General features: G+C 39.6%; 1 protein-coding gene across 10 annotated transcripts in view; it reads left to right on the forward strand.

Annotated features, from left to right (window-relative positions):
* Window positions 1–15,165, forward strand: part of Cflar (CASP8 and FADD like apoptosis regulator) — a 56,867-nt gene that overhangs the window by 4,813 nt on the left and 36,889 nt on the right. For 5 of the 10 annotated variants that reach the window (XR_013344389.1, XM_026405307.2, XM_026405305.2 and 2 more), the window contains exon 2: window positions 13,347–13,747. The exons of 2 other annotated variants lie outside the window; for them this stretch is intronic. Coding sequence is in view for 6 of the 8 variants with exons in the window: in XM_026405307.2 (XP_026261092.2) it covers window positions 13,452–13,747 (296 nt within the window). In the remaining 2 variants the exon portion in view is untranslated. Of the gene's footprint in view, window positions 1–5,827; window positions 6,061–7,076; window positions 7,295–13,346; window positions 13,748–14,147; window positions 14,241–15,165 lie in introns of those variants that run through there. 3 more of the 10 variants (XM_026405306.2, XM_026405308.2, XM_026405313.2) reach the window with 3 other exon arrangements.

Raw genomic sequence — 15,165 nt, forward strand, 5'->3', positions numbered from 1 at the left:
AAAAGATCAACTAAGGGATCAGAACCTAGGAAACAGGTTGTGTACCAGGGATGTACCAGGGATGATGGGATGATGAGACTGAAGCAACTGGAGAATTTTTCTTTTCCACTTGTCTCCATTTTTTTGAGCCACTTTTTATTCCTCAACACCTTGAGGAGGTACACATGGTTGCCTGTAATCCCAGTGACTGGGAAGGATGAGTCAGGAGGATCACAAATTCAAGGTCAGCCTGGGCAATTTAGCAAGATTGTATCAAAATAAAAAATAAAAAGGACTGAGGATGGAGCTCAGTGGTAGAGTCCCCCTGTTGCAATCTTCAGTACTGGAAAAAAAAAATCACCTAACAAAAAAACCTTGAGAAAGAAAATGGTTTCTGAGTGTGATCTCATGAGGATATATATCTAGTTCCTCTAAAGGTGACATCAGATGCTGTGGATACCTAAAAAGTGAAGCTTAGCCACAACCCTCCTTTGTACTACTTGGAACTCAGATCTGGTCTCTGACCCAGGCTTTACCAAAGCATTACAATTTGAAATCTTGAATAAACTCGGCCATCTTGGTCTATTGCTATTTTTTTTTTTTCTGCCAAGGAAAAGGAAAACTGGTAACGAATGGATAAATGTAGCAAATCACACATTGTCCTGGGTTTTTTTTCCCTCAATAAAGTGAGTGAATAGAACAACAGTTTATTAAAAATTAGATTTGTATTAAACTCATAACATCTGGGGTGGGGCTGTAGTTCAGGAAAGTGCTTGCCTATTATGCTGGAAGCCCTAGGTTCAGTCCTGAGTATTGCAAAACTAGGTAAGTAAATAAATAAATGAAAAATTAAAATAAAATATTACCATCTCATATGAGATATTTTTGTTTGTTTGTTTTGGGTGCTGGGGATTGAACTCAAGACCTTGTGGAGGTATTAGTTTTGAGAATGTTAAAGGGCTGTCCTGTTAGAGGAAAATACTTTAAATTTTAGGAACTTTTGAATCTCTTATTGAACTATCCTACACAGGGAACTGTGGTTGAAGATTGGACAAACAAAAACTGTGACACATAAATTTTTAATTTTAGAAATGACGGCTTATCAGGATTCAGTGAAAAGGATACATTTTTATGAAAACATACTGGAATTTAAACCTTTTGCTAAAAGGCCAGTGGATATTAGGTGAGCTTGGCTGAAGACAGTGTATTCTTCCTTTTCCAGGCAAGGTCCTGCCAGCTCTTGGTAAGCCTGCATGGGGGCTTACTAGGTCAGATTCATTTTGTAAGTTCCTCTGAAACAACAGTATCATTGTATCATGTGGTTACAAAAGCTTCCTTTCAAAACTCTCTCTCTCTTTGTCCTGGATCTAAAAAGCAGGTTCCAAGTGTGATATCGTATTAGATTACCAGTTCCATCTTGCCTCACTCTAGGTTGCAAAGGGTTGATTGAACATTACACCTGTGTATACCTGCTGCAATAGTGCAATGATTACCGGCCTGTTCAAGGCCTGAGAGGGCTGATCTTGGCAGGCCTGGCCTGGCCAGGGCCTACCCACAGCCAACTGAAGCAAAGAGCCTATCTACCCTTAAGCACTTCCATATGACAATACTCAACTGACTCTTGCATAGAATAAGATAAATGCCAGAAAAGAGTACAAACAGTGCTACAAGTAGGAGATGACCTGATTTGGAGATCAAGTCAACTATGGAAGAGATACCTTGAAAGAGGAGATAGAATTTTAACATGCTGAGACTCAAAAGAGGCAAGGGCGATTCTGAGTGGAGGCAAATGCTTGAGAAAAGATGCTGGGACAGTAAAACACTGTCCAGGGAGCACTGAGATACTTACTCATTTGGAGTTTGATTGTGGGTTTTACAGAAACGGGGTGATACTCTTATGCTTCGGCTGTATGTGAGAAGTTTGTCCAGGTGAAAACTGAACTTTGGTTAAGATGGAGGAGGGTGACTACATCAACTGGATTTAGATTTGTTTCTCCTGTGACTCTGCTCATGTTCCTGGATCCAGTGAGATGCTTCTCAATATCCTTTTAGTCTAGATTCTCATGCTGTGATTCATTCATCTTGTTGTGACTCATACACCTGTTATGAACCAGGGATGTTGTAGATCCAAATTTGTAAGAACTTGCCTGAGAGTCCTAGGAAGTCTGCTTTGTCTCAGTCCATTTGTGCTGCTATAAGAAAATGCCACAGACTGGGTAATTTGTAAAGAAGAGATTTATTTCTCAAAATTCTGGAGGTTTAGTCTATTTCTAAGACCAAAGTGCTGGCACCTGTTGAGGGCAGCTCTCGGCTTCTTTGAATGCTGGATCCTCTGGAGAGAGGAACAACGTGTCCTCACATGGCAGAAAGCCATTTTGTAAGGGCACTAATCCCATTCACGTGGGAGAAGCCCTCATGGCCTGATCACCTCCTAACGGCCCCACTTCTTAATTCCTTTCACATTGGAAAACACTGAATTTTAAAGGGTACATGTTCAAGCCATAGCAGCCACATCAAACAACTTTCTTAAAAAGTGCCATCTAATTTTATGTCCTTTAGTGGTCTTCTAGGGGATGTTTGAGTTTGTAGCTGCAACACTGCAGAAATCATGAACCACATGGTGATGTATTATTACACATCCTCAATTTAAGTATTTTGAGGGGGCTGTGAAATGGCATTTCAGACACTATCTTAGGTTTAAAATCCCTGCAGATGGAGGAGGAAAGATAGGTTTGTTATATCAGCTGCTCCAATTGCCACAAGCACAGCCCACATCCACGGGTCCCGCACATAAATGGAGGGGGTGGATGGGTTCTGTTGTGTTAGAGATGAATGCCTAGAACATCTGTGTATGCCACTCAGGATCATGCAACCCCCTCCTCCTCTGTTTTTTAGAGTCTTCTGGGTGACTCTTTCAAGTACCTCGTGTTCATATCATGCTGGGGCTTTCCGACATCTGAAAGTTCCAGGTTTGCATGCTACTTTCTGCAGCTGTCAAGATGAGCTTTGCCCCATCGCCACCCAGGGTTGCCAGGTTGCTGAGACATTTTATTTGCTTTTGTGCTGTGGTTCAGCAAACAGGACCTTGCTTTCATGCCACCCCATGACCTTGGTTCAGGTAGAGAACAGGATAAAGAATGGAATGTTAAGTATGTCTTTGGATAGATTAACCAGTCATGCTGGTCACTATGCTGCTGATTACAGGGAACGTTATGTGCTTTGGATACCAGGTGGTTTGGAAGCAGTTGACATTCTGTGAGAAGGGTTGAGAAGTCTGACCAAACTTAACCACATTTTACTGTCACCTATTAGGGCAAATGCTGGGTGCCAGAGGTTTGTGCTAAGTGTTTTACTTGAAGTTTATATGTAGTATGGAGGTGGTAAAAAGAAGTTACTGACAGAATCTTTTTTTTATTAGTTGTTAAAAACATTACATAGCTCTTGACATATCATATTTCATACATTTGACTCAAGTGGGTTATGAACTCCCATTTTTACCCCATATACAAACTGACAGAATCTGTGTGAGCTTTTCACAGGAAAGTTTATACAATAAAAAGAGATGCTTCATTTGGGTCTGAAAACCCAGAGGGGTTTTGCTAGGCAGACAAGGTAAAACAGGGAAAGACATATGGGAAAGGTCTTATTGAGTGGTCAAAGCTGAATGTCCTTTAGTGGTCTTCTAGGGGATGTTTGAGTTTGTAACTGCAACACTGCAGAAATCATGAACCACATGGTGATGTATTATTCCATTAATGTATATTAATGAGGGATGAGAGCAACAATAGACTGTGTGACCTTGGATAGAGAGAAAATTGGAACTTGCAGTGGGAGATGAGGGATCCCTGAAAGGTTCGAATCAAGAAAGTGAGTGGATCTACGCAAGAACTTCAACTTCAGAAAGTTCATTCTAATAGAAGACAGATTTGGAAAGGGTGAGGTCAGAGGCAGGGAGAACAGAAAGGCCAGGGGACAAGTTAGGGTAAGAGATGGTACAGGCTGGGGCTGGGGCTCAGCAGTAGAACGCTTGCCTCCCACATGTGAGGCACTGGGTTCGATCCTCAGACCACATAAAAATAAAAGCAAATGAACAAAATAAAGATATTGAGTCCATGTATAACAAAAAATATTAAAAGCAATAAAAAGGAGATACAGAAAGAGGGTGCTGAGGATTGGGTTAGAGAAGGCCTGGGTAGAATATGGTGTGTGAGTTCAGCCCAGGGAGAAGTATTTTAAGGAAGGATTATTTATCAGCAACCAGATAAAGAGGACTAATTTTTTTATGTTTGTTTATTTATTTTAAAATGAAATTTGTGTATATTTAAAGTATACCACATGATGTTATCAGATGCATGTATAGTAAAATGGTTGTTATAGTGGAACATATTAACATGTCAATCTCATGTAGTAACTATTCCACGAACCCCTGTCCCTCACTCCTTCTGGCAAGAGCACCTATAATCTATTAGCAAAAATTCTGAATACATTACATTATTATTAACTATAGTCCTCATGTTATACACCAGATTTTTCACTTGTTCTTCCTACATATTTTCTACTTTATATCCTTTGATCTACATCTTCCCTCTTCTACCCCAGACTCTGGTAACCATTTATTCTCTATCTCTACATATTTGACGTTTTTTTTTTAGATTTTACATATAAGTGATATCATGCAATACAACACACTTTTCTCTGTGTTTGGTTTATTTCACTTAGCATGATGTCATCTAGTTCATCCATGTTGTGGCAAATGGCAGCAACTTCTCCCTTTTGAAGGGTGACTAATATTCCACTGTATATACACACCACAGTTTATTTGTTCAATAAACACTTAGTTTGTTTCCATAACTGGAAGCTGTTGTAAACCATACTGCAGCAAACATGGGCATGCAGATATCTTTACAAGGCAGTGCTTTCATTTATTTTGGTGTATATACCAGTAGAAGAATTGCTGGGTCTGAAAGACTTCTAAGTACCCTGGACATGGCAGCTAGGAGATCACCAAGGCCATGACTAGAGTGGCATCCTCTGGGCTGGCCTGCTAGGGTAAAAGGAATCAGATACCTGCTTTCATATAACACTCCAGGGAGTGCTCGATAATTCAGTAATCAAGACAGATAATATTTTAATGCAACATTTTAAAATACCAACATAATTGTTAAAATGTATCATGAACCAATTATCAAAATTTTAAATAAAAAGAGTAAGAGCATTCCTGATGTTTCCTTTTACCTCAGATTCCAGTCTGGCTTGACAGTAAGGGTCACTGGGTAAGGAAAATGGTGGGTAAGGGGCTCCCAGGTGCAGGCCTGCTGAGTGAAATTGAAGCTGAAGAAATTAAAGTGCTGAGTATAGACTCTGCCCTCATGATGTCCCAGCTCCAGGTGAAAGGAAATAAAATGAAAGAATGGTCAGTCTAAGGGACCTCTGACTTAAGGGCTTTGGGGTTTACTGATTGTGTAAGATAGAAAAGAATTGAACATGGGGAGTAGGCCCTGCAGTGTCTGATGAAAGCACTGGTGTAAGGGCTCAGGGGAAACAGGAGGGGACCAATGGGATTGTCCTCCCTGGACAAGCTGAAGGACAGAAGGTGCCAATTGGGGCGGTGGAAAGGTGGGAGGTCGCAGGAACTCGGGCCTTATAAATGACAAGGTCATGTCTAAGGGAATGCCCCTGACAAAAAGCAGCAATAGATGGGGTTAGGATGGAAGAAAGCCATGCAGGAGGGAGTTGACCCATGAGGTATAGAGACAGAGCTGACCAGGGTCTTGTAAAAGAAATGGCTGAGCAGCAGAAGGCGCCCAGCTGAGGCTAGAACTCACAGGGTGTGGAGTATCAGTTTCTGTGTTGAGTAATCTTTTCTCCCTCCCTTCTGAGCTACTTGTTGGTCTACGTGTATGAGTGCAGGAACTCAGAACCTGAGGCTGGGGTGCAGGGTGACCAACCATCCCAGTTAGGCCAAGACAGAAAGCCTTTCTGGGATCAGGACTTTTAGTGCTAAAACTGGAAGGTTCAGGACACACCAGGCCCATTCATTTATCTAAGGTGTTATAGGATTGGAAGTCAGGAGTCAAACAGGTAAGAGAACTGAGGGTGCTGGCTGGAGGGTTTGGAGCACATGTGGCAGATTGGGTCTGGAGGAAAGGAAGTGAGGCCATTTCCCTGTGGCCGTGTTCATTATTCATTTGTTTACTCATCACATACTAAGTGAGTGCCAACTGTGAGTCAAGCCCTGGGATCTGCGCAGAGGATTGAAGGGCAAAGAAGAAATAAATGCCCTCTTAAAATATCCTTCTGTAGTGGCAAAGGTCTACTGGCGCTCAGGACCCATCTCTGTTTATTTACAGGGCCTCTTCTGAGGGGTACTTCTCTCTAGAAAACTCCAAACTGTATTTTCCAGACTCCTCTAAAGTTAAGATGTGACTAAGTTAAGTGCATTTTTAGGGAAACTTTGCAAAGGAAGTGGGCAGAGACCAATACTTTGCTCCTCTTAGTTTTCTCTGCTGGTGAGGAGGGTGGTAGTGACATGGGGTTTGGGGAAGAGTGTTAGCATGTAGTCATCAGCTTTTTAGGTGTCAGAGGTATGTGTGGCTGTGTCAGGTCCCCTCCTGATCCCTAGATGTCTGCTCTATGGCAATCTCCTGAATGCTCACTACCCCAGTCCAGAAATGTGGTTCTGGAGCCCCAGGAGCCTTTGCTAGAAACTCAGCCTAGAGCCCCTTCCTCTAGCCCCATGCACCTTTTGTGAGCCAGTAACAGCTGTTTTATGTAAGCTTTGCTCAGTGTTTTATGTAAGCTTTGTTTGGGACTTTAAACAATCATTGGCAATAGCCTCATGATTTCTAGCAGAGAAATGAAAACTGAAACTGGACTTAGGCGTTAGCTGGTCTGGTTGTGAAGGTTACAGACAGTTTGTACTAACCTGGAGACTTTGTGTGGGAGTGGAAAAGAAGGAGAAACAGTCACTGAATTTGAATGTGCCTGAAGAAAAGCTACACTTGAAATTCTAGAAATCACACAGGTGCCAGTTTTGTTTGGCAAGAGAAGGCGAAATGACCTGAAACACTGGTAAAATGAAACAAATGGATATATTGACCATGCAGGATTGTGTATCTGAAAGCGGGGAAGAAAAAGAATTGAACTTGGACAGGTCCTTTACCTCTCCAGGCAGGATGGGGTTGGTAACTGATGGGTACAAGTCCTTGTATAGAGCTTTCTACACACTCCTTATCCTTGGAACCATGTTAAATAAAACCTGTCCTGTTGTTTTTGAAGATGACTTTGAGAAACCTGAAGGCTTTCTTGTTCTAAGGTACATTCACATCAAGGAAGCTCTAAGAGCTATTTAGATGCTATGAGATAGTTTCTGTATGACTTTTTTTTTTTCAAAACTGTATTCTTTTATATGATAATTATTAATCAAACTGGTAAAGGCTGAATGCAGAAGAAACGGGAACTAATTTTTCAGTTTCTAAACCTATAAGATTTCCTTTTGACTTATTATTATACTGTGGTATGAGTTATATTAGTCCTTGCTTATCTGAGGTTTTTCTTTGTTTTCAATTACCCTCAGTAATCTAAGAATATTAAATAAAAATTTCAGAAATAAGTTTTAAATTGTGAACCAATTGAGTAGTGCGGTGAAATCTTACAGCATCCTGCTTAGTGCTTCCCGAGGTGTAAATTATCCCTTTGTCCAGAGTTTTCACACTGTATGTAATACCCTCCCATTAGTCACGTAGTAGCTATCTTGGTTATCAGAACATCTGTTGCAGTGTGTATGCTGAAGTAACACTTATTTTACTTAAAATGTCCCCAAAGCACAAAGTAGTGAAGCTGGCAATTTTATTACAGTATATTATTTTAATTGGGATATTTTATATTAGTTATTATTGTTAATCTCTTAAGGTATATAACATATAAATTAAACTTTATCATAGTTATGTGTATTTAGGAAAAATCTTAGTACATGTATGGTTTGGTACTATCCATGATTTTGGGCATCCACTGGAGCTTTTGAAATTTATCTCCTGCAGATAATGGGGGACTACTACATATTTATTTTAGTATCTGTATACCTGTCGCACTAAACTTATGAAGAAAAATATTACAAATTTAGCCATTTCTCCTTTGTATTCTTTTCTAGTCACATTCCCTTCTTCACAAAATGGAAGTCACTTTACTGAATTCAGTATTTATTATTATAATGTAAATTTCAATATTTTCACTATATATATATCCCTAAATAATATATGGTATTAGTGGTTTCTTGATATTTAGAATCTTATGTAAATTATTCATATCATATATATATTTTAGCATCTTCCATTTTGCCTCAACAAAAATTTTTGGGTCTTGTGAGGTTCATATAATTCCATAGTTCATTCATTTACAGGGCTGCATAACATTTCATTAAAGAAATATAATATTTTTTTCAATCTCTCTCTCTCTCTCTCTCTCTCTCTCTCTCTCTCTCTCTCTCTCTCTCTCTCTCTTTGGTACTAGGGATTGAACCCAGGGTCACTTAACCACCCAGCCACATCCCTAGTCCTTTTTATGTTTTATTAGAGACAGGGTCTTTCTGGGTTGCCTAGGGCCTCCCCAAGTTGTGGAGGCTGGCTTTGAACTCATGATCCTCGTGCCTTAGCCTCTTGAGTCACTAGGATTACAGACATTTGCCACTGTACCCAGCTTCATCTCTTCTTGATGGACTTTTGGGTGGTTTCCTTTTTTTTTTCTTTTTGCTGTAATATCCACTGCTATGAGAAACATTTTGGACATTTTTTGGTATACCTGTCTGCAAGTTTTTAAAGGGTATTTATTTAGGAATGAAATTTTCATGTCATGGAGTAGTATGTGTTTTCAGTTTTACCAGATGATGCTAAATTGTTCTTCAAAGTGGCTGTATCAATTTTTAAAAAAAATTATTTTACTTATTCTACTTTCTCATATATGACAGCAGAATTTAATTCAATTCATATTACACAAATAGAGAACAATTTTTCATGTCTCTGGTTGTACACAAAGTAGAGTCACACCATTGGTATTAGTTTTCATACATGCACTTAGGGTAAGAGTGTCCATCTCATTCCACTGTCTTTCCTACCCCCATCCCCCTCCCTTCTCCTTCCTCTCCTTTACCCTATCTAAAGTTCGTCTATTCCTCACATGCTGCCCCCACATCCCTATTATGAATCAGCATCTTTATATCAGAGAAAACATTCAGCATTTGGTTTTTTGGGTTTGGCTTGCTTCACTCAGCATTATATTCTCCAACTCCATCCATTTACCCGTAAATACCATGATTTTATTCTCTTTTAATACTGAGTAATATTCCATTGTGTATATATACCACGTTTTCTTTATCCATTAATCTACTAAAGGTAGGATACCTAGGGTGGTTCCACAATTTAGCTATTGTGTATTGTGCTGCTAATTCCTCCAATAATACATACAATTTCATATTTCTCTGACATTTAGCAGTAGATATTAACATTTGACTAATGTGAAATAATATCTCATTATAGTTTAAGTCTGCACCTGTCTCACAACTATTGAGGTTTGAACTTTTTTTTTCAAGTGTTTTAGTGGCTTTTCTCTTTTCCTGTGTCATATAAACTTAAAATCAGCTTGCCAAGGTCCGTGGAAAATTTGTTTTTGGCTTTTTGATTGGACTTATATTGAGTTTACAAATGTGTTTGAAATTCAGTATCTTTGTGATATTGAGCTTTCTGTCTATGATTAAGGAATGATGAAGATATTGATTTCTTCAGTTATCTCCATCTTAAATGAAGTCTTCAATAAAGTAATTTGTTCTTTAAATGTCTTACTAACAAACATTAGATTTATTCTATGTGACTTATAGATGTTATTTTAAATAGTGTCTTTTTGAAATCTACCTCTTATTCCTATTTCTTGCTAATTATTGAAATGTAATTGACTTTTATTTATTGATCATGTGTCTCAAAAACTTCAATCTGTTATTAATTCTAACATTTCGCTTATTAATATACTTGAGTTTTCTGTGTAGAAAGTGAATAATGATAGTCATTTCTTCGATTCAAGTGCTGATATTCTATCTTTTCTTCTTTCTCATTTTACTGTGCTGGCTCTGTCCTTCAGTATGATATTGAATAAAAGGGATAATCATGCACATCTTTGTCTCAGTCCTGATTTTAAGGAAATGCTTCTAACGTGATACCATTAAGTACCATATTTGCTGTGGGTTCTCCTTTTTTGTAATTACTCTTTAACTGTTTTTAGGCTGCTGTCTAATAAGATAAATTCCTTGCTTTTAACCCATACATCAGTTTTTTAGGGAAGTTACATCTTTATTATATTGGATCTCTCTACTCATGAACAAAGTATGGCTCTCCATCTATCTAGTTCTTTATTTATGTCTTTTCAATAATATATAGGTTTTTCTCCATTGAGATCTTGCCTATCTTTTGTTGGAATCATTTCTATGTTATGTTTGATGCTATTATATACAATATCACTGTAGTGTTCTTAGCTCTTTTTTCGTTTTGATTTCCTACAGTTTTACTTATTTTCTTAACATCTCAACAGTGGATTTGAGCAAATGTTTTTATGTCTTATCCCACATCTCTACGTACATTATAGCCACAGGGTTTTTTTTTTTTTCCTCCTAGATTATTTAGCACAAGATTTCTCAGCCTCAGTGCTGTGAGCTTTTTGCCTGGATAATTCTTTGTTGTGGGGGGATGTGTATAGTGGGATGTTTAATAGCATCCCTGGCCTCTGTACACCAGATCCTAGTAGCACCATCTGGAGATGGTGACCAGAAATGTCTCTAGACATCATCAAATTAACCCAGAGGTCCAAAACTGCCATGGATAAGAACCATTGATCTGGCGCCTATAATATTGCAGAAATTTCCCTTATGTCTTTAAATTTATTTTAAGATAAATTATTTTAAATTCTTTCAGATGTAGTTTCCTAGGATGTGAATTCTGTTTGTTTTGTCTACTGTCATGGTGATTTTTATTTTTGTGCATAGTGGTTTTTAAACATGCATTTACCTTCTGCAGAAGTTCTTCACCTGGAATCTCTCCTGCTCTGGGTTGGGAAGGTGGTCCTATGAGTAGGTTTTGTGTTTGATTCTGAAGACACTAAGGGCTTCCCTAGTCTTAGAGTAATGTTTATGTTCATTTCTTGCCTACAGTTTAAAGAAACCCCAACCAAGTCATGATTACTTGGATCCTAGCCTGACCTCTCCCTTATATGGTTTTCTTTCTCAATCGTGACATCTCTAGCCACAGTTAACTGCCCCCATCATGGTCCCAGCATGCCTATACTGCATCTAGGTGGCCTGGTTCCATGTAGGGATCTGTATTTTTCTTTTGGTATTTTCTCTCAGTGTGCCAGATGCTACCACTGAGTAATTTGGATTTTGCTGCCAAACTATACCCTCGTTAGCACAGAGGGAAGATAGCATGCCAGGGCTCTTGTTGAGTGTGCGTGACTGGCAGAAAGCAGTCGTGGGTATAACTGTTGGAGAGGAACTGAGCGGATAATTTTTTAAAGAATTATCTAATTTTGTTAACTCTTGATGGCATCATTATATCACTGATAATGACGAATTATATAGAGGGCTACTTTTAAAAATAGAGACTTAAACATTTCATTTCTGGTAATTCTGTTTGGTTCGTTTTCAAATGTGTCTAGTGAACTTGGATAATATTTCTTACTCTTGTGTTTAATGACCTTGTATTTATTTTATTTTATTTTTCCCTCTTATTTTATTCCTTCTAGTGTATACAAATATTTTAGATAGTAGTTTATAATAACATCTACTCACAAGATTGTGGCTTTTAGTGAGTACAGTATAAAAAGAACTTTTTTTTCTTTTAAATATATTTTTAAGTTGTAGATGGACACAGCACCTTTATTTATTTATTTTTATGTGGTGCTGAGGATTGAACCCAGCGTCTCACACATGATAGGTGAGCGTTCCACCGCTGAGCCCCAGCCCCAGTCCAAACTTGGTGTTCTTTTCATGGAAACTGGCATATTAGGTTAAAGTACTATTAGTCTGTGAGTGTAGATTTTACTCTTTCTGAAACACTAAAATTAGCGTTCAAATTTCAGACAAAAAAATAAAGTCATTTTGAGTACCAATTTTTGACTTTGAGTAGTCATTTTAGTAAATTTCATTTTTCCCTTTACTCACACACAACCCTACTTCGATGAAGTTTAGCTGAATGGACACAGGATTGACACAACCATTCCGAAACTAGACAAACATACTTGTACGAAGAGAGTCGAGATGTGTTTCCATTTATTTTTTGCTAAGATTGTCTTAACCTGAACACTGTCTCATAGGAATAGGTAAGGAACTTGCCCAGAACAGAAGAGCTGATTTATCGTAAATTAAAACTATGAAACTTAAAAGTAGAATAGATAGTGATCACCATTTGCAACTTAAAATTTGAAAAAAGAAATGTTGAATTTTAATGGAAGAAGTTAAGAACACACCCAAGGAATGAGCTTCCCAACTCCCACCCAGACCGCATCCCCAGGATGAGATCTTTCCCTGGGTCTCCTGTACCAATTCCTTGCTTCCACAGATGCCATCAGGTGTGGGCTGATTGCAATTGCAGTCACGTAGCAGTCTACTGAGAGTTTGGGACATCTGGCATATCCGTGGGGCTCAGGGTCTGAAGGCCTAATCAAAACCTCACAAGGTCTTTTCTCAGCCCAGTGCCAAGTCCCATGTGCATCCAGATGAAGTTGGGAAAAGGGCTTGGGCTTTAGAGGCTGAGCTACAGGTGTGAGTGCAGGTTTTAAAGAGCAACTGAAGAAAAGGGGTGGGCAGGGACAGAAGCCTATTTCCCTCTTGTTCTTGATACCCCACAGAGAGACCTGCATTGGCCCAAGTCCACGTGGGTGGGGAATCACTGCAAGTGGAAGCTAACCCCTGTGACACCAGTTTCTGTATTCAGTTCCTTAGTCATTGAGCTTTTTCCTCTTCCTCCCCCGGAGGGCACTGGTGAACTTAGTCATTAATTCCCTACTTGTGATTTTCCCTTACTCTGCTTTACATTCTGATAAGTTCTGACAAAGCATGTGGGATTTTTTGGAGAAAATTTTGTCTTAGGTTTCATTTCCTTTACCATGTAGATCTTTTTCTCTGGTTGTCTTGGGTTTCAGATTAGTCTTGGGTTTTGGCTTCGTCTACTGAGGATCTCTCTCTCTCTCTCTCTCTCTCTCTCTCTCTGTAAACTTAAAACATATGAATTCAATCTATCAGGTTAGGGAGACCAGCAAGAAAGGGAAAAACTCTGAATCTAAACCATAAGTTACTTTGATAAAAGGATTAAAAAAATCTACTCTTACCACAGAACTTCTGCACTGGGAAGAACTCTGAAAGAAATGAAGAAAGCCCTCAGAAATGAAGTTGGTGACCTGGCGGCTCTCTGTTGAGCACTATACTACTGTTCCTTAGGATGGCACTGTGCCAGACATCTGCCGAGGTCATTCTTCAGGTGGAAGAGGCACTTGATGAAGAAGAAAAGGAGATGCTGTTCTTTTTGTGTCTGGACATTACTGCAGATGTAGTTCCACCTACAGTCAGGGACCTTCTGGATATTTTATGTGAGAGAGGGAAGCTGTCTATGGGGCAGTTGGCCGAGCTGCTCTACAGAGTGAGGCGGTTTGACCTGCTCAAGCGGATTCTGAAGATGGACAGAGCAGCCGTGGAGGCTCACCTGCGCAGCTATCCTCACCTTGTTTCGGACTATAGGTAAATCATCAGCTCCTCTGCAGGCTTGACCGGTGGGAGGGCGTGAGGTGGCCTAGGCTCTACTGAATGACAAAAATAAGGACAGTAACAAGAGCAGCCACATCACTTTCTTTTCCCTCTCATCCAAGTGCTACCTGATATCACTTCATTGCTTTGAACTCTTTGAATTCTTAAAATGCGCTTGCTTGAAGGAATTGGGTAGAAGAGCATAATGACAGTGGAAGGGACAGATGGTACATGTTTGCCTGAAGGACAGAATGACAAGAAAGGAAGAAAGATGGGAACCACTGAGAGCTAGTAATTCTTGCCAGCTTCTGGCAGTGTGAGAGCCGCAGTGGTGTGGCTAGCTGATTTTCTGTGATGTCATTTTTTTTGACAATTTCCGGAACTCAGAAAGGAAATAACAAGTCTATAATAATCTTCCTATCTTTGTGGAACTCCATGACACCCTGACTTTCTGTCAGTCGTTGCCCTGCAGAGGAAGTTTAGCGGGGTGAGTTTCCTTCTGGTGGTCCTGCCCTGGGAGACCCTGGGGAACTCTTCAGTTGACCGCCTCCTAAGCCCCCTTCAGGTCAAAAGGGAGAACAGCAGCTGAGGTCCTCTTAGGTTCAGGCGTCTCTTCCTCCTGCTCTCAGGATATGTCTTAAAGGTTCAAAAGGGGCACAGAAGTCATAGGAAAGAATGAGTTTTCTGGTGGGGGAGGAAGAGAACTTGTTCCTAAGCTGCTGTTTCTTTTTTCTCCAGGCCACCAGCCTTTTGTTCAATCGATAATGTTTATTTGGAAATGATATATATTATCAAGAACTGTACTAAAGAGAGCTGAAAGCAGTGTGGGCTTTGGAAAGTATAACAGAGTTGAGGCTGCAAGGCCCGTTTCAAGTCTCACATCTACAATTATATGCCCTGCAGGGTGGCCAGTCACTAACCTGGGTTGAGCCTTTGTTTCCTGGCTGTAAACTGAAGAAGAATAATATCCAACTTCAGAAGGCTATTGTGAGCACCAATTGATCATGTGCTTCTTTGTTTTTGTATTTATTTATTTATTTATTTATTTAGATACTTGGGATTGAACCCAGGGGTACTTTGCCACTGAGCTAAATACCAAGCCCTTTTTATTTTTTATTTTGAGGCTGGCCTCAAACTTGCGATCCTCCTGTCTCAGCCTCCAAATAACCCTGATTACAGGAATGTGCCTCTGTGGCTCCAGCAAATTATTATTATTTTTAATTATGAAACATGCTACAGGAAGCAAAGGATTACTGTTGTTATTGTTCTTGATCTTTTTCCACGTGTCCAACCATTATATAATGTCATGCACCTTCTTCACACTGGGAGGCTCTGACTGGGTTTCAGAGTCTGGTAGTGTGCTCTCTCCGTTCTGCATCTCTTGGAGTGGAAATAGTGCATCAGGCCCTCTG

Source organism: Urocitellus parryii, chromosome 1 (assembly GCF_045843805.1).
Source record: "Urocitellus parryii isolate mUroPar1 chromosome 1, mUroPar1.hap1, whole genome shotgun sequence".
NCBI lineage: Eukaryota > Metazoa > Chordata > Mammalia > Rodentia > Sciuridae > Urocitellus > Urocitellus parryii.